General features: G+C 46.4%; 2 protein-coding genes across 4 annotated transcripts in view; both read right to left on the bottom strand.

Moving 5' to 3' along the window:
- Positions 1–19245, bottom strand: part of sas (stranded at second) — a 20059-nt gene extending 814 nt beyond the window's left edge. For all 3 annotated transcript variants that reach the window (XM_017902088.1, XM_017902089.1, XM_017902090.1), the window contains exons 1-11: positions 18649–19245; positions 6042–6596; positions 5645–5938; positions 5364–5556; positions 5081–5295; positions 4639–4994; positions 4166–4439; positions 1863–3245; positions 1262–1460; positions 531–1029; positions 95–455 (exon numbers count right to left, since the gene is read on the bottom strand). In XM_017902088.1, the coding sequence (XP_017757577.1) occupies positions 95–455; positions 531–1029; positions 1262–1460; positions 1863–3245; positions 4166–4439; positions 4639–4994; positions 5081–5295; positions 5364–5556; positions 5645–5938; positions 6042–6596; positions 18649–18763 (4444 nt within the window). In that variant the 5' untranslated portion in view covers positions 18764–19245. The remainder of the gene's footprint in view (positions 1–94; positions 456–530; positions 1030–1261; positions 1461–1862; positions 3246–4165; positions 4440–4638; positions 4995–5080; positions 5296–5363; positions 5557–5644; positions 5939–6041; positions 6597–18648) is intronic.
- A 4642-nt stretch (positions 19246–23887) lies between these two features.
- On the bottom strand, positions 23888–25926 carry LOC108548884 (uncharacterized). The gene is made up of 3 exons (XM_017902016.1): positions 25713–25926; positions 24910–25025; positions 23888–24392 (listed from the first exon to the last, which is right to left on the bottom strand). Exons 1-3 carry the CDS (start codon positions 25881–25883, stop codon positions 24038–24040), a joined length of 642 nt encoding a protein of 213 aa, XP_017757505.1. The 5' UTR covers positions 25884–25926; the 3' UTR covers positions 23888–24037.
- Positions 25927–26147: the final 221 nt, after the last annotated feature.

Raw genomic sequence — 26147 nt, 5'->3', positions numbered from 1 at the left:
TCCTGCTGAGAAATTGAAATGTATAATATTTCGTTAAAATCGGTCGAATGATAATTACTTATTTAACCTCCTACGTAACCTTCTATCATCATACCTTGCTGCGATACCGTTGCTGGTAAAAGAACACCAGGTTTGGTAACGAAATCTTGCACATTACTTTTTTTTATTCTTCCATTGGTCAGATAAATTTCGAGCCACAAACGATACCTAGTGCCTGGTTTAAGATCGCTGATTATAGTCTTCGGATGAGAGTCTCTCTTGGCGATCTTAAACGTACTCGTATCCTCTTTACCACTGTCGCTTTGGTAAATTGCTCTATAAATATTCACGTACTTGTCTTCAGGATACGGTACTCCAGTCCAAGTTACTTCTACGTCTGTCGATTTGATCGTCTTGATCTCCACTTTTACGTCAAACGAGTAAGGATCTGGTTCCATCAAGGTAGTCACACGGATCTTCAAGAAAAATAGATTTGACAATGAAAGAAAATCGTTATTCTTATCACTAGTTGCAGTTTTCTAGAAACTCACTGTTTTTTCGCTGACTAACTCCGTCAACTGTCCCGGAAATGGAACGAAAAAGATGCCAATTTCGTAGGTAGTCGCTGGTCGAAGATTTTCGATTATGTAATTCCTCACCGCCCTGTGGATCAACGGTGAGCCGGTGTAAACCTTGCCATCGTGCTCCTTGTATCTCAGCAGAACTCCATCGATAAACTGTAACTCATATTCTGTGAATTTCCTCCAGATTACATTGATCCAGGTAGAATTTGTCTCTGTGACATGAAGCTCAGCGTCGATCGGTATTTGAGGCGGCAAGGTAGTCGTTTCAGCTCGTTTTTCCAGCGTCCTCACACTGTAGATCTTACTGGTGGGACTGTTGGTGAGGTCTTTCAGCTTTACCGTGATCTTCACCTTGTACTCAGTCGAGGGTTTCAAATCGCCCAGCTCGAACTCAAGCTGTGGAGTCGCGATCAGGTCGCTCGGCGGAGCAAATACTTGCGATTTCCAAGTAGATATGTCGAAATTCCTGCAGGATAAAAAGAAGAAATATCTGTTTCAATCAGCAACGCTTCCACAACGCGATATATTTATAATAGAAAGGTTTCACACTTGCAAACTATCATAAGGTATAAGTCATCAGAGGAAAAACAAACGTCGTAGCCGACGTAACAATCCTCGGAAACGTCGTTTACGACGTTCCAATATCTCGTGAAACCTGTGTTCCTGCAAATGTTAATTTTAATATTGATATGAAGTACGTTTTATCGTTGGTGTATCGCAGCTCGACGCGTCCATGAAGCCCAACTAGAACTTGCGGCACCGTGAAAACGAGGCGAACGGTGTTCTCGTCGAGGGCCTCGAGGACATGCACGATGACCTCGTCCGAGGAGGAAGCAACAGGGAATCCAGGAATGGCACCAGGTAACGGCAAACTCGTCGGCACGTTGTGCTCCATGCCTAAAGTTTACGAATACAGGTTGTCGTTATTTAAACCGCAATGATCCTCGCTGCGCAGTCCTAACGTTGATGATGCTCAGTGACGTCGACCTTGAAATCTTAGGATTCCAAGCAGCTCGAATGATTCGAGCGAATCGATGGTTACAAAATCAATCGCGAATTAATCGTCGGAAATTATCTTTCTAAGTGACTGGTTCGAAGGTCACAGAAGAAAAGACCTTTGAACGCGTTTACATTGGCTGGATTCTTGTCCTTCGTCTATTCGTCGAGACTCGTGTGCACAGTGAATAGCGGAGAAACGTAAAGACAAGAAAGGAAAGACGACACAGGTCGTTGACGGATTCAAGCTATTTCTGTGACCGACGCGATAAAGTAAAAGTTTCTTGCTGATCAGGGACGAACCTGACTGGTTGGGCGTTTGTGCTGCGAACGGATGATTCAAGTGCGTGAGTCCTGAATGCGGTATGTGAGCGTCAATGTGAAGCGGCAGAGTGGCAGTCGGGCCACTTGCCCCGTTATGAGGTATGGCTGGCTGTCCGGGATAATGTTGGAACGGTCCAGGATTGGGATCGTGTTGACCGATATGAGCTAACAGTTCCTCGATCTGCTGGGGCGAATTCGGTATATCGGGCGTGTGTATATGATAGGTCGTCTGACCGTTTTCATTCTTCTGCGTGTAAATATGCGGCTTCGTGGGTTTCTTTGGCCCGGCGGCTGTGGCAAAGTACCCAGGCTGTATCTGATTGTTCGGCGTGTGCTTCTGACCCGATATCTGTTGGTGAATGTCGTACAAGCCGGAGTGTCCTTCAGGTGGAGTGTGTTCTAGCTGAACCAGTCCTGGATGTTGCAGGTTGATCAGATGATAGAGCTCTTCCGGAAGGATCTCTTGTTCCGGATTTCGTTGGCCCTGTTTCGGGCGGCCAGCCAATCCTGTAGGTGTTTTACCCTTCTCAGCATCGAATGCATCGCTAGGGGATCCTTTCTTTTTCGGATTCACGGGCACGATCACGTTTGGGTCGACGTTGTCCGGACCGTTGAGTATCGAGCCTATATAAGGTGGACCAGCCGCCGCAGAATTATCTAGTTGCGGATGAAAGCCGTCTTTCGTAACACTCTGGCCGTTGTTTGTAGCCGTGATCGCGAATCCTGGCCCGACCATCTCCTGTTGAGGGTTCAATGGAACAAACTGCGGCTGATCCGTCACATGGCCAACTTTTTGCACCGGTGGTAACTTGTTGGGATTCACGGGGCCAGGTATAAACTGATGATTCTCATTCCCATTCACGTTCATGTTCATGTTCGCGTTCGTGGCCATCGAGTTGCTTTTGTCCAAGAACTTGTCCGGGGCCAACGGGCCAGGAAAGTAGTCGTCTTTGTGCGGTTTCACGATAGGCTCGACTGGTTTCTTAGCATCTGACTTGGATTTGATGGTCTTTTCTTTCAGGCGTTCGCCAGGCGTTGGAGGTTTCTCGGTGTGAGGGGTTAAATGGAACACGTTCTCTATTGTAGGATGCGTGGGCTTATAGTCAGGACTGTACGGTCCGTTGTACGGTATCGTCGGGTGTCCAGGATCCATGGGGTAATGAAAGAGTCCATGAGTGGTGATGTCAGTGTGCGCGTGAACGTCTTTCGAATCTTCCCGCAAGTAGGAAGTTCCAGGATCCGGTTGCTGGCTGGACCCGGCCGAATCCGACTTGTTATTCGGTCTTTTGTTACCGTCAATCGATTGCTGATTGAACGCGTCTGTGGCTAAGGGGCCGGGAAACGCGGGCGTCGCGTTCGTTCCTGCAATAAGTAACAAAGTCAATTGTCACAGACATGGTCGTTGAATCGTACGGTGTCGACCAGTTGTCCGACTTGTCCATGCATATTTACAGCGAGAGGTCCAAGTATGTACAAGCGCAGCCGTACAAAGCATGCATTTACAGATTCGTTTTTCCTGCTCGGATTGCTGTAAAGTGTTTCCCTTTTATTTTCTCGTTAATTGTAAAGGGTCAGATCTACGTAAGACAGTACGTTCCAAAGCTACAATATACGGAGGTTGAATTGTAACATCGAAGACGAAAGAATACGGGACAAAGGAAGGAGAATGTACAGTGTTTCGACGTTAGATTAAAGGCACGCGGTGTCGAGCGATGAAAATGTTTCGAATGACACGAAAGGTACCGGCGATAGGTGAGTTGATGAATAGTACGAAACGTGGGGATATACTCGGGTGTATGTACACGTCACATTTGCATTGGAGAGATCCAGTCAGGTCCGCATGGCAGATAAGCGTCACCCTCTACCCATTACCAATCTAACGGATCCTCTTCACGATAGCAGTCGCACGAAGGGAATACTATTAACGCAAACGTTAGAATCACCGCCACCAGGGAGTCAAACGTCAATCTCGACTCGATATAAACAAATTTCTACTTTCCAAAATCGTGCTAGACAGATATACAGGCTGTTCTATCTTCTATCGCCGTATTCTAGTACGTATAAACATTCTTATAACATCAAAGAGCTTCATCGGACAACGAGCTACTCGATTCGAACACCCTGCATATTTCTGGCTTATCGAGAAAGATCAACGCACAGGTGTCTTCGAACGATCGATCTATCTTCCGATCTTCCGATCATTAACGCGCCATACGGAGTCATTTTATCGACTCGTCTTTTTTACCATTTTCGTACTTTCTGTCACACGAACGTGAATTTACCTGGCGACTGGTTGGACGGTTGGACATGATTACAGCTCCACTTCAAGCAACATTCGTCACCGGGTAGATGCATTAACGCGGCCTGATAAGGCGGGCAAGGTAAGGTTGCAGGTGGTAGAGCCGGGACCAGTGGACAGGCTGCCTGACAGGACACGTTTCCCATCTCGCAGTAACATCGCTTCTCGCATCCGGTTACGTTCGCCGGCAGCTCACTCCAGTTGTCGTACGTGTTGCCCTCGTAATTGCACGAGCCATTATTTCTGCAGCGCACTTCCTGTGACGGCGAGCATCGGTTCAGTGATAGTTTATATTATTAGACGCGTATCGATTGCATTTGCGTTTGACGATGCAAACGTTCTTTCGATTGCGTAGGTTGGTTTAATCGCATAGAGATTAATTAATTCGACACTCGATAATGACAATCCGAAGAAAGATAACGAATCTAAACGAGCCTCGAAGGACTCAGGGTTTACCTGAGGGCAACAGCGAGGAGGTTTCGGGATGAAATTCGGTGGCACGGTTTCCCAGTCTAAGCAGTGAGGATCCAGTACGTCAAGTCCAAAATCGGTTGGGCATTCAATCGTGAGGCACTCTGTTTTACCACCTTCGATGCAAGTGCAAAATGAAATACACTCGTCATACCATTCTGCTCCTACTTTGTATGTTTTTCCCATGTGACTACAGGAACCTTTGTCCGCCATCTTGTCCGAGATATTTGTCTTGATCACTTCCGCGGGGAGAAAGACCTGTAGCGCCGGACCCGTTCGAGTTCCGTCTGTTACTCGCACATAGTACGAGTGTGCGGGGTCCAAATTCGATATGATACCCTCTGTATTCAAATAATTTATTGTTCTTAACCAATTCTCTCCAAGGGATTCTTAAGTTTAACTCTTAAGTTTAGTTCTTCGTTCTCACCTTTGTCAGGCTTCTGTTGCCTCCACACATGATTGTTGTCAGATATCTCCACAGTCACATCTTGCGGATTTTTAGCCGATAGCTTCAGCTTGATCGCCGTTGAGTTCAGTACCTTTACGTCCGTAAGATTTACAGCCAAGTCGCTCGAGGTTTCCGGTTTGATCTCGTGATCGCCCAAGGTAACGTCGCAGAGGGTGATAGTGCAACACGAATCTCTGAAACAGAAAATAACAAGAATTGTAAATGAACGAAGAAGTAATTTCGGAACGATGATTTCTCATACCTTGGGTCGGTAAGAACGACGCAACGATCATGTTGATTCGTTACCGAGATTGTGTCGTTCGGCGGACACCTCTGTTGACACCTTAAATTGCCACCAGCCTCACAAATACAGATCCTGGTACAGCCATCCTCTACTCGTTGGCCTCTCATTATCGTCTTGTTTCCAAAGATACAAGTCTCTTCCGGTTCAGGTGCTGTACAAGAAGATGAAATTGAAGTAAATAATGAAAATCAGGTCTGTGTTTCTAACGTATCGGTATGCATTACATCTCTCTAACTTACCTGAATCAGCAGCACAGACCAAAATGGCACAGCACGGTTCTTCGTTGACGAGTTTCTCTTGACACAACGGATCCTCGACTCCTCGATTGGCTCGGACATACGGCGAAGAACAAAGTGGCTTGCAGTCTATGGCTATGCCACTCTCACCGCATATGCACTTTTCCTCGCAACCCCTTATGATTCTTTCTCCCACGGTGTACGTTCGGTTTTCTTCCACGCACACATTCACCGTTGGCAGCAAGGTCGAAGAGATGTTTATAGCAGTTTCGTTGTGTGATGCTACGTATTCACCGCCTGCGTAAAACATCAATGTTCGTTTTTTCCATTTTTCGAAGTGTCTCCTACGATAGAAGACATTAGAGCATATCGATTGATAAATTAACATATACATAATTACCTTCGACTTCTTTGTCATCGTCGTCCATGCTGACATCGCTCAAGTCAGTGATGTTCGAGTGCAAAGAATTGGTCGGTTCTGGCGCCGAAATATTCAGTGCCCTACCCCTGAACGCTGTTGTCTCTTCCGTCGCGTGAACACTGTCGGTGCTGCTCTCTGACGTCGACGAGATGTCACTGCTCGTCGACGATTCGATCGGTATGGAGACGTTCATCGCAGTTACGATAGGTTCGCCGTGAAACAGAAGGGGGATCGTGACCCCCACGGTTTCCATCTGTCTCGTGGTTGTATCTTCGACCAATTTCGTTGACGACATCGGAGTCGTCGTGACGACCACGGCTTCGTTACTTTCGCTACGTTTCGAGTCATCGTCCTTGAAGATCTTCTGATACTTTTGCTCAGTCTTGATCTTGAAGTCAATCGGTTTCTTCTTCGGCTCAATCGTGGTTTTAAAATCCTGCTCTTTGCTCGGGTACTCCGACTTGCGATCGATCGATTCACTTCTCGCGTCACCGCGAAGCGGTTCGACACCCGGTATTTCTTCGATGACCGTACCTGAAAGTTCGATCAATTTTTCACGATGAGTTAACGTAGGTCCTTAGACGATTCATCCGTGACCAACTTGCGATGTGATATTCATCAATGTAATAAAGCGAAATAAAATAACCCGAATCGGTTCGCGTAACGGTAAAAGAATCAGTACTGTGCGCAGTATCTTTGCGTTTGGCCCCTGAACTTGGCTGTTCCGATAAAAACAAACTCGCTACAGTTCAACTATCGATTATAGACCATCGAACGATAATTAAATTTTTCATTTTTGCGATTGCAATTTCGACAATCCCTGACATTCTATTCGAACATGCCGAATTATGAATACTCGTTATAGTCTCGGAACAACTGTGCCCTTCGAAAATTTCGCTACTTGTTCGAACCGCTTTATTAAAATCCTAAACCTTCAAGCGAGCCTATGCCACGTTTATCCAGTTTTGTAACCCGCGATTTATATCGACGTCCCGTCTATTACACGCTCGCGTTACTTTCTCTTCACCAACGCGTATCCTCTGTACTATCCACTGCAACGTAACTAACTCTGTATTACCATTATTATTATTACAATTATCATCCAATCCGCAACGCACCGAAGTTTCCGAGAGGGCAATTACTTAACCGAGTTCTACGAACTGCTACGATCTACGGGGCGTTTCATTTACCTGACAGAAATACTGGAATATCTCGAGAATATTGGAGACTGGAGCACTGACGATAATTATTTGCTTAAGATGTAAAGTAGGAAACTGTATCCTAGTAACAATTGCTCTATTGGGAGAGTAGGAGAAATTTTTAGGTTAGTTTCTTTTCGCCTCCTGACGGTCATGTTTGTATTAACATAGTTTTGTTTTACCTGCTGAATTTATTTAAAACTGTGTATATATATATATATTATTTTCTTTTCTCATAATACAGTAACATTTGTTACGATCGCATGAGAATATTAATTTGACGCGGATTCAAGAGAACAGTTCCTCGAACTCCATCTCGATTCTTCGTTGGTTTTGCAAATTCACCGCGTTAATGCAAAGAACTCTGTCGCTCTTTCTCTCCGCCAATACTGCCTACGTATCTTCGATGTTATCGACAATTTTACGATTCGTAGAATTCATAATTTCTTATTATGGCTCGATAGAGCCATCAAATGTGCCCTGATGTTTTCAGAAGAATCGTGCATTAGTCCCCGTCACCGTTGCAATTGGAACAACGGTACGATCGAGAGAGACAGAGAATCACCAGTTTTCATGGTTCTTTCGCAATGGCGTAGATCTGCCAGCGATATTATGACGAGGCAGAAACTTTCCATCCGGGGCTGGAAACTGTGCACGGGATGCGCTCTTACGTCAAACGAGCTGCCCGATCTTGTCGTTCCCATCGACCGCTTCTTTCGCTGGTTTACCCGCGCTCGAGATCGAGTCCTTTTTGCCTGGCAACGATCGGCCGAACCGCGCGAGTATAACGTAACAGTATCGCGTGTCGTTTCTGCGAAACGAGCGCCATCTATCGTCTAAACCGTCAGGGGTTCTCTCGCATTTCGATCGCGTATTAGGCCGGGGTTACATGAGCGTTGAAAATACAAACGTAGTCACGTGTGTCAATTTCAATGGACGTTGCAAACTGCAGTCATACGAGCGGTAATTTTAAGCTTTGAAGACGTTTCTCAACCTCAGGTATCAGTGATTCTACGTATTTTCTATCGCTCGATATTACGCGTATAATTGAAATTTAAATATTCAAATTTAGATATTTCAACGTCGAACAACAGACATCAGGCTTCTACCTTCGAATTTTGATAGACATCTATATCACTATCAAGATCAACCTAACCCGAATAACCTCGATTCCATCGAATAGTTAGGGAATTTTTTATCGTGGACATTCTAGAACCCGATGTTTCGACCGGTTGCCAGTAGGAAGCAAGTGTTGATTGGTCGTTCCCTATCGAAAGTCGGACCCGACCATGACTTTTATCGCGGCATGAATGGGAAACCGTAACGGTGCGACCGGTTCACACGAGGCCACAGCTCGTCATCAGGATCCACCTGACGTTGGTGACCGGTCGTCTTGAGCACGGCGTGTAACGATTTTACGTGTAAGTAGGTGACGGTCTCCTTTTCCGGCGCATGCATACGTATCGATGCTAGCCCGAAAAGGAATCCAGCCTCCCCTCCACGTCACGACGACACCGATCATGCATGTCTTTCATTTATACCAGCTTCTTCGAATAGATTTCTTCTGTTGCAGGAAGAAGGTGGATTCCAGACGCACAGGTGGATCGAGAAGCTGAGTGGCATTCCTTCTTTTTAAGAAATTCTTTGAAAATAGGAGAGAAAGCGCGGAGATTTTTTCGAACCCTTTTAGTACTGTTTAAGTTAAATTGTACACAAATTTTAATATCGCGATTTTTATCTGCCACTACTTACTTTGATTTAGCGCCAGTAGAGGGTTATTCGAAAAGTCACATTTATCGGGTGAAAAAGATCCATTGAGTCGAAGGACGTCTGGTACAATGATACTTCGTGACCGATCGCGTGTACTTCGATGTATGATGTACGACGGTCGGGTTCAACTGTAGCTGAAAAGTTACGGTATATTCCTGCAATGTTTGGTAATCGTGATTCATCGTGGTAAACGGTATTTCGATGCGCTGCTCCCCTTTTGCATCTATGAAGCCTTACATCTTTTCACACACACGATTCAGATCCCATCTTGCTTTTCACCAACTTTTAACTTTGCACGAAGCGAGACGGTTTTAGCGGTGTCCTTCCATTCGGACTAAAGCATTTTTTGAGGTTATCGTGGAGGGTTCCGTTTCCGTGTACGGAAAGCATTTTGGTTTTGTGCCAGGAGGAATCGCGCACATGGGCCAAGAAAGTGTGCATCGGAACGCGGAATCACTCCTCGCGCGTTAAGAGGATCTTCACTCGGCTTCCTCGTCGCCGGAAGTCGCACGTCGTCCGTGAACCCAAGCCGAGAACGGTGCGTTCGACCGCGTTTAATTGTTAACCGCGCACTCAACTCTCTTCGCGAACGCGATGACGCAATTGAACTTGAAGAAGAAAACGCTGTAATACGTTTTCACGCTTTTCTTCATACCGTGAACACTTTTTTACCGAATCATATCTTTGTGGTTTTGTTTTTGCATTCATGAGATATAGTTACCGAAGTAGTATGCACTAGTGCTTATGAAGCTAGATAGAACGATAGAACTGTGACAGGTTAATGGAGAAATTCACTGAACATAACCTTGATTATGACGTTTCTGTTTACAAAATTTCACGATCAATGCTACGATTGCCCTCTATCGTGCTCGCTGATTAATGAACGTTTTGACTAATTTATCGACATATGGCGCTACTGGCAGTTTTCTATTATATCCTAACAAACTTACCATCCTAATTTAAACTGTTACCGGTTTCAGTTTCGTGCAGGATAATCACGTTAGCGCTTATAGCATCGTCTAGATCATTTCTCCTACATGGCGTGAATTACGTTCCGGTTTCTTCACGGAACCGTCGGTCATAATCCAACGAGCAGAGAAACTCTCGAAGCAGCTTCTGTCGTTCCTCCCAGAGACCTTGAACCGTGGTGCTTCTCGGTAGAAGAGTAGCTATTCGCGTAGCATGAGTCGTAACAAACACAACACGAAGAGCAATGTTCTAACAGTCGTGATTGGGAAACGAAAATTTGTTATCTATGAAACCTTCTTCTCTTTGCAAACTGGTCTTTCAGGAAGGAAGGAAATCGAAGGTATTTCGATTTGGAGGTTAATCGGGAGTGTAAAATGGAAGCGTGTACTCTGATATTCAGTTTGCTACAGGAAGCAAGATGGAAAAGAGAGAATAAAATAGAAGGGAACGAAATATGGATGAAGTAGCCAGAAGGTAGAGGGACGAGGGGGAAGAGGAACGTTAAAATAGTCGGTCACCGAGCTTGCCTTTGACCATACGGTATTCTATCCTACTTGTTACTCGCTGCACGATCATTATTTCGTTTCATACATCACGTTCTGTCGGTCAATTTCTTTGTTCGTCACCTTTATCGACCGATGAGTCGTTAATCGATGCTTCTTCTTATGAACTACAATGTTCATCTTTACCAACACGGAAAATACACAAGGATTCGTTTCGTTTTCTTCCATCTTTTGAATATTTCCCGCTCGAGAATAACCTTGGTCGTTGTGTTGAATCAGCGATTACCGTTACGTATTAGAGACGAGCAAGAGCGGAAGAAATACTCGGACGCAAAACAACAATTTGTAATAATTTACAAGAGAAAATTGTAGGTTAAGATTTGGCGGGAAATGTGTGCGCAGTGGCAAAAGTGTTCAGGGAGAAGCCATTGCGAGAGTCTGCACGCACTACTTGCTCGACCATGGTTTTACCTGGTATGTTACATTTCACTTGCCAACTCGTTAGACTTTTCCAGGCGACTTTTACGTCCTGCACGCGACACTACGTCTTTCGAGCCTTTTGCCTTTCGTTCGAAATCGATCGGTTTCAATACGTCTAGATCCATCTTACGCTTGTTACATTAAACATTTTTTCCGAAACGGTTCATTCGAGATCGTTGATCCCCTGTTGTGCGATTATCGAGCTTATCACCAGCTAGCGAGCAAAACGTTCGTGTGCTCGCCTCTGTACTCCAGTTGACTGGCGCGCGATTAATCAATTCCACGGTTCGTCGACCGCGTCGACTGCAGCCAAGAAATCGTGCATTTTCGCCATTAGTGATCGGTTCGACGCCATTTTCTTGCCATTGATTCGTTTATAACGTTTCGGTTTTTTCAGGTTATCCAACGATGCTCCGGAACGTGGAATCTTATCCTGCTGCCAATGTTTATCGTTTCTATGGGAGAAACGAAATCGAAACGGTACGTATATCGTATATTATTACAGAAGATATAGTCGATACCACTATAACGTGGTCGAAGTTGTTAGCCGATTTGAGAGGCATAACGTGATTTTTGCTCCATCGCCGTTTCGAGGCTCCTTGTAAAAAACATTCTAGAACCTGTCTCGCTGGAATGTCACGAAAAAAAATTGTTACTTTTAGATTCTGTACCGTGTTTAGTGGTACTGCGCGAAGGATGAAAAGCAAGGGACTGGATCAGTGACATTTCGTAGGCGACAGCTACGCCTGGTGCAAGAATTCGGGCGTTCGGTCAGGTTTGATTATCGTAGATATCCTAAACGCGACTTATTATTATTACGAAACTTAACGAAAATTTTTTCAGGAGAAAACGAGTTCACACAGCATAGCAAAATAGCAAGAACGATGGCGTTTATGCGCAGAGAACGAAGTTTGACTTGACCATGCAGCAGCGAACGAAGAGTATCTTTTAGGTGCACTTGCCTAGATATGTCTGAGAAGACATATTCTACATAACGAGTATATTCCTTCGATAAAACGAAATCGACGGAATACTAGAGAAACAAAAGACTGTTCACGAAAGAGTATATGAGTGGAAAAATGCGCGAGTTGAGGGTTAGTCGAGGTTCACCTTAGAATCTGAAGACCAGCATAGTAGGCGTTGTCGCACAGTGCATAGTTGTAATGATAGTTTGGCTATAGTCTTATTCAAATATGTTCACTTTCTTATCAAATCAATACTTTACGTTTATTTATGTAACTAACTACGTATGGATATAATGTCCAGCTAGCCGAAAAGGTTGCGAAGATGCATGATAGATGCTACTTTTTTCATCTTTGACAAAACTGAGTTTGTCTGAGTTTGTTTCACGCATCCAGGCGTGGTTTACCGCGAGGTTCGAATCATCAGTATTGCGCGACTAATAAAATAAACGAGTCGTATGTTTATGATATTTCAACGTTCTGAGGGAACACCTGGGCGGTTCGTGTCGCATTCGATCGCTCCCATTGTCTTCGTTGTCTTCTCTCTTTGTTCTTATTCAAGCTGGTCGTCGTGTAAATGTTATCCGCGAAACTAACGGTTTCAATTGCGGAAAGAACGAGCTCGCGATACCGGAATGTAAAAGGCAAATCGAACTGTCGTCGATGCTTCGGCGCGTAATTCATAGTCGTCTTATTTGTTTATCACGACGTCGCTAAGCGATGGAAAACCTGGCAGCCGAAGGACAACGAAAGAGAGTTCGCGCGACTTCGCGATGAGAATCCAGTTTTGGTTATTATTTGCTCTGTTTGACGTTGTCGCGGAGAGGCAAAGTGTCACCTTCTACGGAAACTGGCAGGACAAAGCAACCGGTTGTTCTTTCTGCGTTTTCGCACATGGCAGATGTGGACACTTTATGAAACTAGCTTTCTAAGAACATGCACGCGTTTCAATTAGACGAATCACGTGATCGTTGATTCCAGTGGTGACTTTGAGACCTCTGCTTAGATCCTTGAGCTATTTTTCGTTTCATCGAGTCGCTCCCTCGAGCAAATATTTAAATCAGCGGAATAGGAAAAAAGAAGAAGAATCTGAAATTAATTTAGGACCGACTTTATGAAATAATAAACGAGGAATCATAGGATGAATCAGCTACATATATAATTCTAGATTCCTCCAATAGGTCAAACTTTGCTGTTCGAACATTTTCAATCACAAACGAATAGGTACGTGTTTTTCTTTTGTCGTCGGCCTTAGAAAGCTGGGGAAATTAACTCGTTCAAAACGGCGTGGAATTTCTAAATTTCTCCTGAAAAATCTCGACTTTTTCCATGAAAACTACATCCCCAATTAGAAAGAACGGATCTACAGTTTTATTCTACGGCTGTAATTATTTTATTCACGCTATTGGAACTCGAAAGTGATTCGCCTAATAAATATCCAATTACTTCTCGTTGTTACGTGTTCAAACGCAACGAAAGTTTGCCAAACTTATCCAATGCACTTTCCTGATTTTCACCGGTGTAAGGTGGCACAGGGACCGTCTTCAGCATGGGTTTACATCGCATTGTGCTTTCACTCCGTTGCTGCGAGATGCCCCGCCCTTCCTGTTAGCACGATGGATAAACGCAAAGGTTGAATAATAGAATCGGGTGCAAGTGTTTCGTGATGCAATCGTTTCGTTTATCCCGTTTTGCATCACGTTCGACCGTATAATCGTTCGACGTTCTGAAACTTGGGCTCGAATAAATATCCGCGGGAATAGAACATAATTTCGCAACGAGGGAAGCATTGTTTTCCGTTTTGCGATTTATTTACAAATTCCTCCGCTTACATTTCCCCCCTTCTAAAAATTTCCGAGACATTTCTGCATCGATTTTACGCGCACGTATTTATTCATATTTTTAAGATATTCGCCATTATTCCGAAACAAAAACGATCAAAATTGAATAAACAACAGGTGACTTGGTGTAAAGTTAATGATTGCTTCGGGAAAATGGTGAAAAATTGATGTTTTGTAAGTTCTGTATTAAAATGGCCCCTAAAGTTGTAAACTGTAAACTGATTTGTAGCCGAACGATCGTTCCTACGCGAGCATCGAAGTCTCCGCGCGTTAGCTTACCGCGTTTCTGTCAGAAATTTGTTTCTGCGACTCTAACAAGAATAGCGTCATCGAACGTATGTAATTAATCCTCTGTATGTAGTCGCGATCTCTTAAACAGAAACTTTGTCATTTTATAATAGCCATTCAAACGAACCGAGAGGCTTCGTAGATCGATTCAAAGTGAGTTCACTATAAAATCTGTCACGACCATGTTGAAATACCATCTTATGAATTTAACATCGAGCCAACAGAAACGTCGCTATCTGATAGCAGAGCTTGGATGACTTTGGATGAGATAAAACGAGTCACCGACACGAAGCTTCGAAACAGCGTTGGATATTTCTTCTATGGTCATCTTTCAAGCCAGGATCATACGGATACTCGTGTTTGGGGACCAACTGATCGTCTACAATGAGTACACCTACAAACCAAGGTATTTCGATAACGAGAAAGAACGAACAGTGTGTATCTATCAGTGTATATCGATCAGCTGCTAGCTCTAGCATTAATTGAAAGTTAATGTTACAGGTATCAACGTCGATCCTTTTCGCTGCAACAGTATCTCCAGCAAAGAGGTGCCAAGGTAACAAAGTCTGTAGCTAACTTTTTCTTAAAATCTTTTCCTTCTACGGAACAATGATCCCAATCTTTTGATCGACAGTGCACCGTTCATACGAGGCTTCGTTGGAACGAATGGAGAAGGCAGGGTGAGAGTCGCCAAGAGAGTCGTGGAACGACAGTTTCCATCGGCTGCGCTTCTTTTTCTCGCCGGACGAGCGGTACGTCTCGTCCCATTGTTCCCCAGTATTCTGGAATCAGGCGACAAGAAAGCCGATCGAGGGAAAGTCGGACGTGCAGGTTGGAAAATTGAACGCTTTTGGCAAATAGAGCGGCGGTTCTCCGATAACTTAATTAACGTGCCCCTAGGGACATCGTTGTCCAGTGACCATTAAGTGAAAGTCACCAGTCGGGGAACAATGAGGCGGCAACCACTGAGACTGGAGGCTTAATTACGGCAATTACCAGGGACAACGGTCGGTCTTGTCTTATCCTGTGGAACACGCGAGATTCTAAAGAGGACGACAGACGGGGAAACGTTGGAGCGATCTCGTTGCAGGAAGAACAGAACTTCGTAAGCTCGAAATCGCCACGATCATTGTTCCTCGAACATCGATGAACAGGTTATGCAGATGACAGAGATACAGCAATGCGAGGTTGTAGCCGTAACAAAGATATCAAGAGGACTAGGCTCGCGTTAGGAATATAAAGGAGAAACGTTTGCTCGCACATTTATGGTACCGTTAACCAGGTTCTCCTGCCAGGTACAGCGACCGCTTATGATACTTTGGAGATCCTCATTAGTCCGCGGTTACCGGTGTACTCGTTTCGTAACAAGCTCTTGCTTCCTTCGCCGCGTACCTTAGACGCGTGTGACATTTATCGCGCGACGATAATCGAGATAACCAGTATGCGCTGGATGTTGCGTCTATGAAACGAGTATCTCGCCGATCAGCCGGGATATTCCCGAAGCTCATCGTGTCCTCTCGACGATGCTTCTCTCAATACGCTGTAACGCCGATCCTGATGTCGAGTTTGACCGTTTGACCAGGTACACCAGATACTTATACACTCCTCTCTCTGCTAGGCAGCAGCCTTCGACGGGACTATCCCGCGAGGAGGATCATTGGTCGGGTGTCAAACGCGAGCAGCGGCCGGTAGAGGAGTTGGAGAGGAGTTGGAGAGGAGTTGGAGAGGAGTTGGAGCAGAAATTAATACAAATCGTTTCTTCGAACGAGTAACGGTACAGGAAAAACAGTAGAACGAAACACAGCCGGTTGTTCGTTGACCGATCTAATCGGGATACGAACGCTTCGGACGAGGTGATGAGAGAAAAACGGTGACCGTTGCGAACGATCGAGGGGATCGCTCGGAACGAGAAACCGGATCGCCTCGTCCGATCGTTTGTACGCGCGAACGCGTGAAACAGGAACGATCCTCGCGTGGGACCAACCGCGGAACACGAAATAGAAAGTCGTTCGCGTAACGCGATTCGAAAAAGGATCCTACGTATCGCGGAGGCGTAATCGTCGTTCGATTCGCCGCTCCTCGATAGAGCAGACGCGTGTCCGGAGAACTTTTCCAAGATGGTGCAACGCGCGTCTACGTGCGAGAGGACTCGAGCGCGCCTTTCCAAGCGAGTCGAAGGACAGACTTCTGCGATTACGCCGCTTCAGATACGATTAAAAATCCTTCGATCTCGCTTTACAGGTCAGGACGCGTGCGGTTGCGGCCGCGATTTAGACCAGACAACCGTGTTTTCGTCCTTGTCGCCCCGATCGATCTAGTCGACCACGCTGGTATTTCGACGCGGACAAATAAACGACGCGGATAATCGGCGTGTCGAAAGTCGACGTTGATACGCGCTCGTATCTCATGATGAATTACTCAATCGCCATTCGGCTTCGTCGTTCCTCGCAGACGCGAGAATCCTCGTCGCGAACGAACGCTCGAACGATCCTCGTTAGTCAGCAGCAGGATAACCCAGATCCCGCGTGAAATTCGTCTCATTGTTTCTCTGATAATCTCGTCCATCGTGTGATCGTAGACAGTCAGAAGCGAACGAGAGGATCGCGTTGGAGAAAACGGAGGAAGAGCACGAAAGATGAGTACGTGGCTGATGAGGAAAGAGAAGTGGCAGAAAGAGGTCTCGGGAGAAAGGTGGGTACACGAAATTCCATTTGGATCGGATCAGACGAGGTCCATCCGAGAGGAGCCAGAGTTAACACAGACAACTCTCGTTTCAGGTTAATAGACGTCTCTCGACGTGGCTATGCTTCGACGTCGAATCCCTGTGGCACGATTAGTCACCCCGTTACGTTATCGACGAAACTTAACTATTTTCGACTGCGTAGCTCGGTCGAATCACGCTTGCTTACTCGCTGCCTGGGCCTGGTTGGATCGGTATGCGTGACAGGCATCGCCCGTGGCGATCCGAGGAACGATAACTGGGAAAGTCAACAGCTTCGAACGAGCGGATTTCCTTCGACCGACAGCGCGAAACGATATGCCGAGGAATTCGCTCGATCTCGGATCTGGACGGTCGCCGCACAGCATGATCGAACGATCGAAGACTCGGATGGTTCTCGCCATGATCTCCTCTCGACGGCCTTTCGCCGCGCGTAATTCGACCGCGTGTTCCACTCGCCTTCCTTCGTTCTCCACCGTAGATCGACTCGACTCGATTTTTTCCCAAGGCCGTTCGTTGCGGCGAATACGTGTCGACCAGTTCGCCAACTGGATCCAACGCTACCGTTAACGCGCCCCGCGACTCTGCCCCTCGCGGCATACGCCCCCTCTGCTCTGTTTACCTCCACGGTCGACCAGCAGGGCTGCCACGAGGGACACGTGCGACTGCACGATCGATTTAACGCGCGCCACTTTTGGTCCCTTCGTCGCAGCCGTTCCAACCCCCTTATCCTACTTTCGGTACCTCGTTGTTCTCGATTCCTGTACTTATGCCTCGAATCGGGTCGATCAACGCGACACAGCTGAACCCTCTGACTATTCACGGGGTTATTTCCCGATTCGCGTGCTCCGGATTTATTAGAGAGAAATCCAAACCGGTTTCGCGTTTCGTAACGTCGCCGATCATTTTGCTCGGCCGATATCGCGAATCGACGAATTCGTGCAACGAATTTAACGGAGATTTTAACAGAGAACCGCTCGATCTTCGGGTCTTCTCGAAGAGATCGTCGTTGTTCCTCGAGGAATTTTTGTAGATCGAATCGTGGATCGGACCAGGTAGTTCCGGATGTCGAATCGAGTCGGCATGACTCGATTTCCATCGACGCCGCTCGTGAACCGGCGGATTATTCGTGTTAGTGGGCGACCTGGACGACACCGGCCGACTTCTCGTACCCGATCTTCCTCCATGGTCGGCGAAATCCGTTTTCCCTCTTGGGAAAACACGTTCGCAGGAAAAGCAGGTGAATCGGGCCTGTTCGTGGAACGATTCTATAGCCGCTTCATCGGCGATTTTATTCCCGAGGATGACATCAGTCTTCGAACGAGGACGTGACAGGATTTTTCGCCGGTTTCACGCGGTATACCGTTACCGGCACGACGATCGACGACGCTGTACTCGTACGGTTGCGTTTCGCGTCTGCTTTCGGGGTGCTAACGTTCCGTTACATAAGAACCTCCTTCTTTTCGTCTCTTTCTATCCGCTTCTAGGTCAGGCCGACTTTCCAACACTAAGTAGCAGGGATCGAACGAACGTCGCTACTATGTTTTCGCGGCATCCGATTCCTCGTGGAATATTCAACTGGAAACGAGCACTCTCCTCGCGTCTCTTCACCACGTCCGAGCACCTTGACTCCCCATCGTGTCGAGGAACGTGACGCGGGTTTCACTTGGAAAAACGCTCGAGCCTCGCGCAACAGGCGGTGCGACTGGCGAAGAAATCGAGGCCTTCTCGAGGAAGAAAACGCGCGACGAATCGACGAAGGAGAAACGACGATGGAAAAGCAAAGAGGGAGGTAGAACGAGGAAGTGCGACGGGGAAGAACCGTGAGTACAGGGAAAGAACGATTGAAACTCACCCGTGGTTGTTTGTACAGGTGTCTCGACGTCGACGGCTGACGACAACGCGATGACCCCGCCTAGCAGGCAGAGTCCTGCGACCGCGCGCAGGAAGCATCTATCCTGGATACGCATCCTACCGCATTCTTCACGGTCCCACGGAAACGCCGTCGAAGCACCAACCGCGCACTCACGGAGAACCTTGTCACTCGGTGGAAACGCGCACACTGTCCGAAACGAGGCGCGAACGAACTCGCGATCGGCGATGAGTCGATCTTCCGCGCGAGTTAAGAACAGAGGAACAAGTCGTGGAGCACCGTACACGCAGGGGATAATAACACGAACGGGATGGCAAGCGAGGATCGGTTCACTCGGTTCACTGGTTCGTCGTTGGTCGGTTCGCTCGCGATCCGTGCCGAGGCCGGAGGTGAAGTGCACCGGTGAGCGGGATCTACCTCCTCCTTGCCGGTGCTGGCGTTGTTGCCTCGCTTGCCTTTCATTCCTCCTCTCCGGCCAGCCGGAGAATTCTCCACGCTCACCTTGCTACAGGTCCGCCACGCGATTCTACAGGCTGCTACACGAGCTGGACACTATCGACGCTTTACACTCGCCTTCTGCTCGCCTTCTATTCGCCACACGCGCCGACAACTCGTTCCGGGGGAAGCCCACGTCCTGTGGGACAGACTAGCCGTCTGTTCCCCTTCTGTGTTTTGATCGTCGCTTCCTTGGAGATCGCGTCTCGCTCGTGGGTTGGGTCTAGTCTCCAAGGGTTTGATCCCATCGAACAAATTTCTTTCACTCGTCGTTGGGAGACTCCTCTTCCTCTTTCCGACACTCGTCCACGATCTTGGAGGGAAGTCGCGCGTTTCTTGATTTCATTTTAAGCACCTCGAATCGTTCCGTGTTCGCGCTCGATTTCCCGGAGGAATTTTCAACGGCGTTTCCCTCGCGATCTCGCTGTCTCCTCGTTGCTCACCGATCGAACGTTAGACCGCGAGTGTGGCTAGAGTCGTAGGGCGAATCGGGCAAAGAGGAGAAATCGAAAGTAAACGAGCGTCCGCTGTCGCGTATTTTCATCGCTCATCGATCGAGGCTCGCTGGTCGAACGAAATGTTGCGTGCGTCGTTACGACGATGTAATTTTAGAAACAGTTTCACCTTACAAAACACGGCGACGATACGATCAGAGACAATCGCGAAATCGTCTTTCTCCACCGAGCAACTCCTCTCTTTCTTCTTTTTTTATTTCTTTTGCGAACCAATTAACACACAATTGTTCACGCTGCACCGCGATGAGCACACGCCTCGGAATTGCCAGCCGATGCCACGTAACAGCTCGTTAAGTTCCTTTGGAATTCCGATCCCGTTCGTGCGCTCCTCGCTGGTGAAAGAAATATTTCGTTACCGACATACGACGGCGATGAATCGGAGAATCGTGGATCCTCGAGGATCGCGACGCGGCGCGCGTTCAATCGCTCCGCGCGCCGCTTTCGAAGAGCGCGCGATCCGCGCGTAAAATCGGCACGAGATCATTGGCGAATAATCGAGCAGAGGAAGAGATTGCGGCTTCGAACGCGACCTCGTTTCGCGAAATCCTCGTGGCAATTCCGAGTTTGCGTCTTTTTCCCTCGCGACGGATTCTCCGATCCTCTTCGTCCATCTCGAACCGCGAAATTTTGAATCTTCTGGTGCAACCTCGCGGTAGAAATTCTTCTCCCGTACGGGAAGATACCCCGGGGTTGCCAATCTGGCCAAGTTCCACTCGAGAGAAAGTGTCAGTGGGTCAGGGTGACGACACGCTGCATGACAGTTCTGCGATGGCGGAAGAAGAGGGCCCACTGGTCCGAGAGAGCGGTCCGTGTCGATTTACGAGGACGAGACGGTACCAGGACTCGCGTTGGAGTCGTGTTTCACGAGTGGAAAGTCCTGTTCGAGATCGGATGCCGGACACGCTTAGAGTAGAGCGAAGAGATCGCGACGTTTCCTCGTGAGTCACCCGGTAGAAGAATCGAGTCCGGTCGAGGACGGTCTTTGACTAACTTTGGTCGGAGAAATCTCTCGCGGGGGAAAAGCGAGTGGATTCTAGCGAGGCTGGCACGCACGCACGCGGCCTCACCTTCGTGACGATCTCTGTATTCTTGTTCGTGTTCGTGCTAGCGTCTTATGTCATGCAGCCGCTGCTCTAGATTCGAACTGCTCGCTAAACGCTCGCAAATCGCTCCCCGCGCTATACCGTCTTACGCGATTTAAATTATAATGGCTTCGAGTAATCTCTTCACGTCAGGATTATATCACGATTGTCTGTGTCTTGTATCGCGTGTATCGTAACGCGGAGATCGAGTTCAGAGATTCTCGCTTGCTGGCTAGCGCGGAAAAAGCCCGCGACGTCCATACCTGGCTATCTCGATCCCTCGTATCGATCCATTCGGTGCTTCGATATACGAAATCCTCGATAGAGTTGGATCAAAATAGGGGTAATACTATGTATACTATGTATTCAAGTTCGAATTACGTTCGAGCCGTAATTGGCCTGTAATCGAACCAGACTCGAGTTAGAATTGCATGAAATGTGGGTCAAGTTCGAGACCCATTCGTGTCAAAATTGCATCAAAATAGGGCCACGATTAGAGCAGTATTAGACAAAGATTGGTTCAGAATTGCGTCAGGCTTTGGTTCTGATTGGTACAGAGTATGGATCAGGATTGGGTGAGAGTTGAGTCAGAATTTGGGCGAGAAATGTGTCAAGATTGGATCAGGATTTGATCAGGGTTAGACCAATATCGAATTGAGACAGTGTCGAATCAAGATTGGATTATGAAAGGGTTTTTCCAGTCACTCGATTATAGGATCCGGCGTCGATTGATGATAGGATGACGTCGTTTGTATTCCTCATGGTACCCATGGTCCTCCTCACGAAACGGTGGCTTAGTCATCGGTACGCGTTCCGGATTTTCCACAGGGTCTGTCCACTTGGAGGTGGTTGCGTAGGATCGTGGCTAACGTCGCGATGAATCCGGTTATTCATAGCTAGGCACGTCATTGAATGCTAATCATCGAGGCTGATACCTGTCTGGTGGAGTTTGGTAATGGAAGATCCACTGCGTCTTCGGCCTTCGCGGTTTTCCAACGCTGCAAAACGTCATCGCGAAGTAGACATCCTGACATCGATCGATTAAAAGCGAGGTTACATGTTCCATGGAAGGAAGAGTCTGATTGGACAATGTGGAAGAGGCCCGTCGCACAGATATTTTCGGCTGTGTCGTACTATCGACCATGTACGACTTGGATTGCATGACGAAGAGGGGGAATCAGGTGCACGAGGAGCGAGAGAGATAGCGGGACCCTAGCCAGGTGATAAATCCCGAAGCATTCGACTAGACGTGGACGCTATTACACCTGACCTAACGTAACATTTTCTTTATCCGAAGGAAAAACACACACGTGAGTTGAAACTTGGAAATCTTACGAAAGCTAATTAGATTTACGTATATGTTACCTATTCGTCTGTTTGCAGATGTTGAAAGCAGAGTTGGAAGCAAGTTCCCTGAAAGGAATGGGTCTCCTTTCACACAGTCGAAGACGTTCCTTGTTGAAAAGATAGGTCTAGTTATATACAAAAGTCAATCTAGGATACAAGGTATGAATAAATAGTTTATGAGGCCTAGACTCCGAGAACGAATGTTTATATAAACGTTTGATAAGAATTGGGGTTTCAGGCGAACTGCGTCACGTACCCTCTTGACACTCACGAGTCGGTCAGTCGCTCTAGAGAAGCACTCAAAGATGGATATACATTCCTCGAGTAATGTTGGAACCCGGATTTCAATATACAACACGGGTTCTAGCAACAAGACTACGTTGGAAAAATGCAAGTCGGCGGAGAGGAAGAAGCAAAACAGAAATTGAAACTGGAACTGACTGAACTGAACTGAAAACTGTATTGAAACTGTGCTGAAACTGTCCTCAAAACTGAGCTTTCGCTTATATAATATTAGTTTTTGGGGCGGTGAAGATGACCATTGGCCCTTAGTGAAAGTGGGTATAAGTCAATTGTTTTTGGACACTGAAATAGGTCTGCGTTTATCTGCCAGGTCCTTCTAGTGACTAAGGGCCAACGAATCGTTAATCATCCAACAGTAATAAAAGAATATATATATCTATAGAATAGGGAATAATTTATAGAATATATATATATTATAGTTGTCTTACAATTACAAAGCCAGGAAAACGGTTTTCGTAGGTCAATAGTCTTCTTCTTGCTAAAAGTATTCTCAATCGAAGTCAATGCGTGTGTACTCGTAAATACCGTATTTAAAAACCACACAAAAATACGCAAAGTGTACCTCTGTGTTATTGGAACTTAGATGACAGTCGATTCCGATATATCGCTTATATAATAACGATATAAAAATTATTCTGGAATTAAAACATGGTGTTTCTTCTTACAGCCGCAGATTTGTCTTTCTTCTCTTGTCACTGGAATTCTGGAGAGTCACCTGCCCGCATAATCGTCCAGATATCATCCCCAACAATGCACTGCTAAAGTACCGCTGTATCTCTGCTGTGCCAGTGTCGTCCAGAGAGTCTTCTTCCCAACTGCGCATAGCGCAAGGCGGAAAGTGTAACGTGGCGAAGGAAGGCCGCGACCAAGGCTCGAGGAGAGACCGAGATTCGGTGAAAGCGTGCCGAATAATCTGCATGCATACGTATCCCGTTAATTCGCGGGCATGTATTACCGCGCATTATCAGCCAAGTGTTTTATCTCTCTTATCCATTATTTATCACCTGCCACGCCGCGTGGGCGGAACAATGAACGGACGCGTTCAGAAAACGCTAATCCTTCACGATTCCCGAGTATACGAGTTTCCCTTCCAGCCTTTCTCCTGCTCGTCGTTTACATTAATAACGCGCGAGACCGACCAGTGGAAACAAGGTCGAGGAATAAAGATACTCCGAGAGGATTGAACACAGTCGAGTGTCTTTGCGTGACGCGATGCACGCGGGGTATACACGAATGGATAAAGGAGTAACGAGGAAAACATATTTTTCTAGTGCTTTGTAGTCCAGCTTGGCCGATCGTGCCGCACACGTACTCTTATCTAATCTCGAGCATCGAGCGACTGGTGAATCTCGGCACTCGGCTGATCTCAACTATGATACACACGTTATCTCAACGATCTTTCCTGAGACCCTCGCAAGGTCTAGGAAGTACCGATAAACTTTGACGGTTCTTGGACCCTCATGGACCAGGTGAAATAACGACGCTTTTGTAATTAGGTGACTAATCTTCTCTAATTAATTAACGTTACGGCGGTACATTTGTTATTGAGCAGAACGTAACAGGTTTCTCTTTTTCAGACGGATATTCAAGACAGAAGGTGGTCCACTTATTCGTAGCCCGGCTGGTCGTTTAGGAAGAGATCTGGACATCTGCACAGTTCTTGAAGGTTTCCTGTGGTCCGCATCCCAAAGCCTGTCTGCCATCGCCACAATTTCCCCAGTTGTTTCCGGCTCGATAGGTCCACCTCAGCACGCACTGGTTGCAAACGAGGGATTCTGGCAGCTCGATTGGAAGATCGAAGTCCATCTTCGTGTTAGGTACTGGCACAGTGTAGCGACCGTTGACTCGTAGAGGATAGCGACTGAAGCATTCCTCGGTTTCCAGGTCGGATGGTTTTTCCAGAGGGCAGAGGTCGAATGTGAACGTTCCCATATGGTTCATCGTGAGTTTCACCTTTACCGTGATATTTTGGTGTACTTTGTATCTGAAACGCCAAAGTCGATTGCAGGTTAATACGGCTGCTCGTGAGATCATTTGATCCACGTTTCAATACACCAAACACTGTCGCTAGTGGAAGGAAGAGAAAAATAGCAGATACACTGGGTCTTCTTTTGCACGGTACTTGTCTACCTTCGTATAATCACTTATCTAATGATATACTTTTTCAGCAGTTCACGGATTTCAACTCGTCACACTTTTTTCTCGATTAGTAACGCTAATACACTCTTATAGCGAGAAGCTCCGGATAGAAAAATTTTATTCTCAAAGAAAAGGAAGTATACCTGTCTGGAAATTTATTTTCATTGTATAATGACCTTAGTTATTTTTCTAGTGGAAAGTGTTCGAGGTTATTACGAGAAGGAAGCGACGAGAGTGCGAAGGATTAAAACAAGTTTCATATTTCGTTGCCAATTGATATTTTCAAGAATTTCTTTTTCTAAGCGGTTCACTTTTACCGTGTGAAGGAAGTCCCAGGTGAATGAATGCGAATGAAGGCTTACTTTTCGACGATCACGCCGGTTCCGTAAATACCACCGTTCTCGTTTGGCCTGGGTTGAGGTAAGGCGTAATCATCACCACAAAGGCCGCATTTTCCATGGTTTTGTTCGTATTGAATCTGCGATACGAAACGAATGGATTAAAGCGGGACGATTGGTTTTGCTTTGCGTCTCCTTCGACATTTGATCATAGTCAAACGCCTGTGCTTAGACTTGCCTGCTACATCCGTGTCGAGCGTGTTGCACTTGCAACAGTACTCCGTGTAGAAAGGTATTATGTATACAGTTACAGATTTTAGTATTTCATCGATTTCTTTACATCACTAGTGATACAATAAGCAAGGGGATGATTCCACGCTAAAAAATACGTCAAAAAAATAGAGTAACATTTTTTCATACAAGGCTCTATTTTTGAGAAAATCAGCTCTAAATATCTACGCGATAAGCACGCGAGTAAATTCATTTCGACTGAACGGATTTCGCTGAAACTAATATCTCTGATTACGTGTCTAGAAACATCTTCAACAAAACTAATTACTCTGTGTCAGTCCTACAATCTTTCTCTGTTCATCACGAACAACCACCATCCATCAGTCTGCAAACCTGGTTACGTACAACCACCGCAAATCAACGAATGTTCAAAGTCAGTTTTCTCGCAAACAAGGTCACATATGAAAAAATTTCATTCTACCTTTTTCGCTTTACTTTTTCACGTAGAATCGTTTTACTCTAGATTGTACAGATAAGATTTCCGAAGGTAGTCATGTCGACTCGTACAACAGTTTTAGTGTTAATAACGCCCTTACTTGTCTTCCTCCACAGTAGAGAGCATTGTCGTCGTAATTTGGCTCAACGGGGTACCCTTTCCGCCAGGCGCTGCTCCTGCTAACAGGGTCCAGCATCATCCCATGGCTATGGACCTCCCAAAGGCAGATCCCGATCAGACAGGTGATCAGTAGGACTCTTGCGATCGTCATGTTAAGTTTCTTGCGTCTTTAATTCGATCAGCGTACTACGATTATCTCTGTACTTCCGTCTTTCTTATATATGCGATAAATACGGGGAATCGATGATCGCATGTCGATTATCTTATCACTACGAATCAGTTGGTCTCAACGTTACGAAGTGTACCACCGATTCATCTTTACCCTTGAGATATTATTAGTTATTGTACACGTTACATGTTATAATACACGTTTCCTTGTTAATGTTCGAATTTCAATTTTCCCATGTTCGCAGGT

Source organism: Eufriesea mexicana, unplaced genomic scaffold, assembly GCF_001483705.2.
Source record: "Eufriesea mexicana isolate 0111107269 unplaced genomic scaffold, ASM148370v2 scaffold1653, whole genome shotgun sequence".
NCBI lineage: Eukaryota > Metazoa > Arthropoda > Insecta > Hymenoptera > Apidae > Eufriesea > Eufriesea mexicana.
This window is presented reverse-complemented; position numbering and strand designations above follow the sequence as displayed.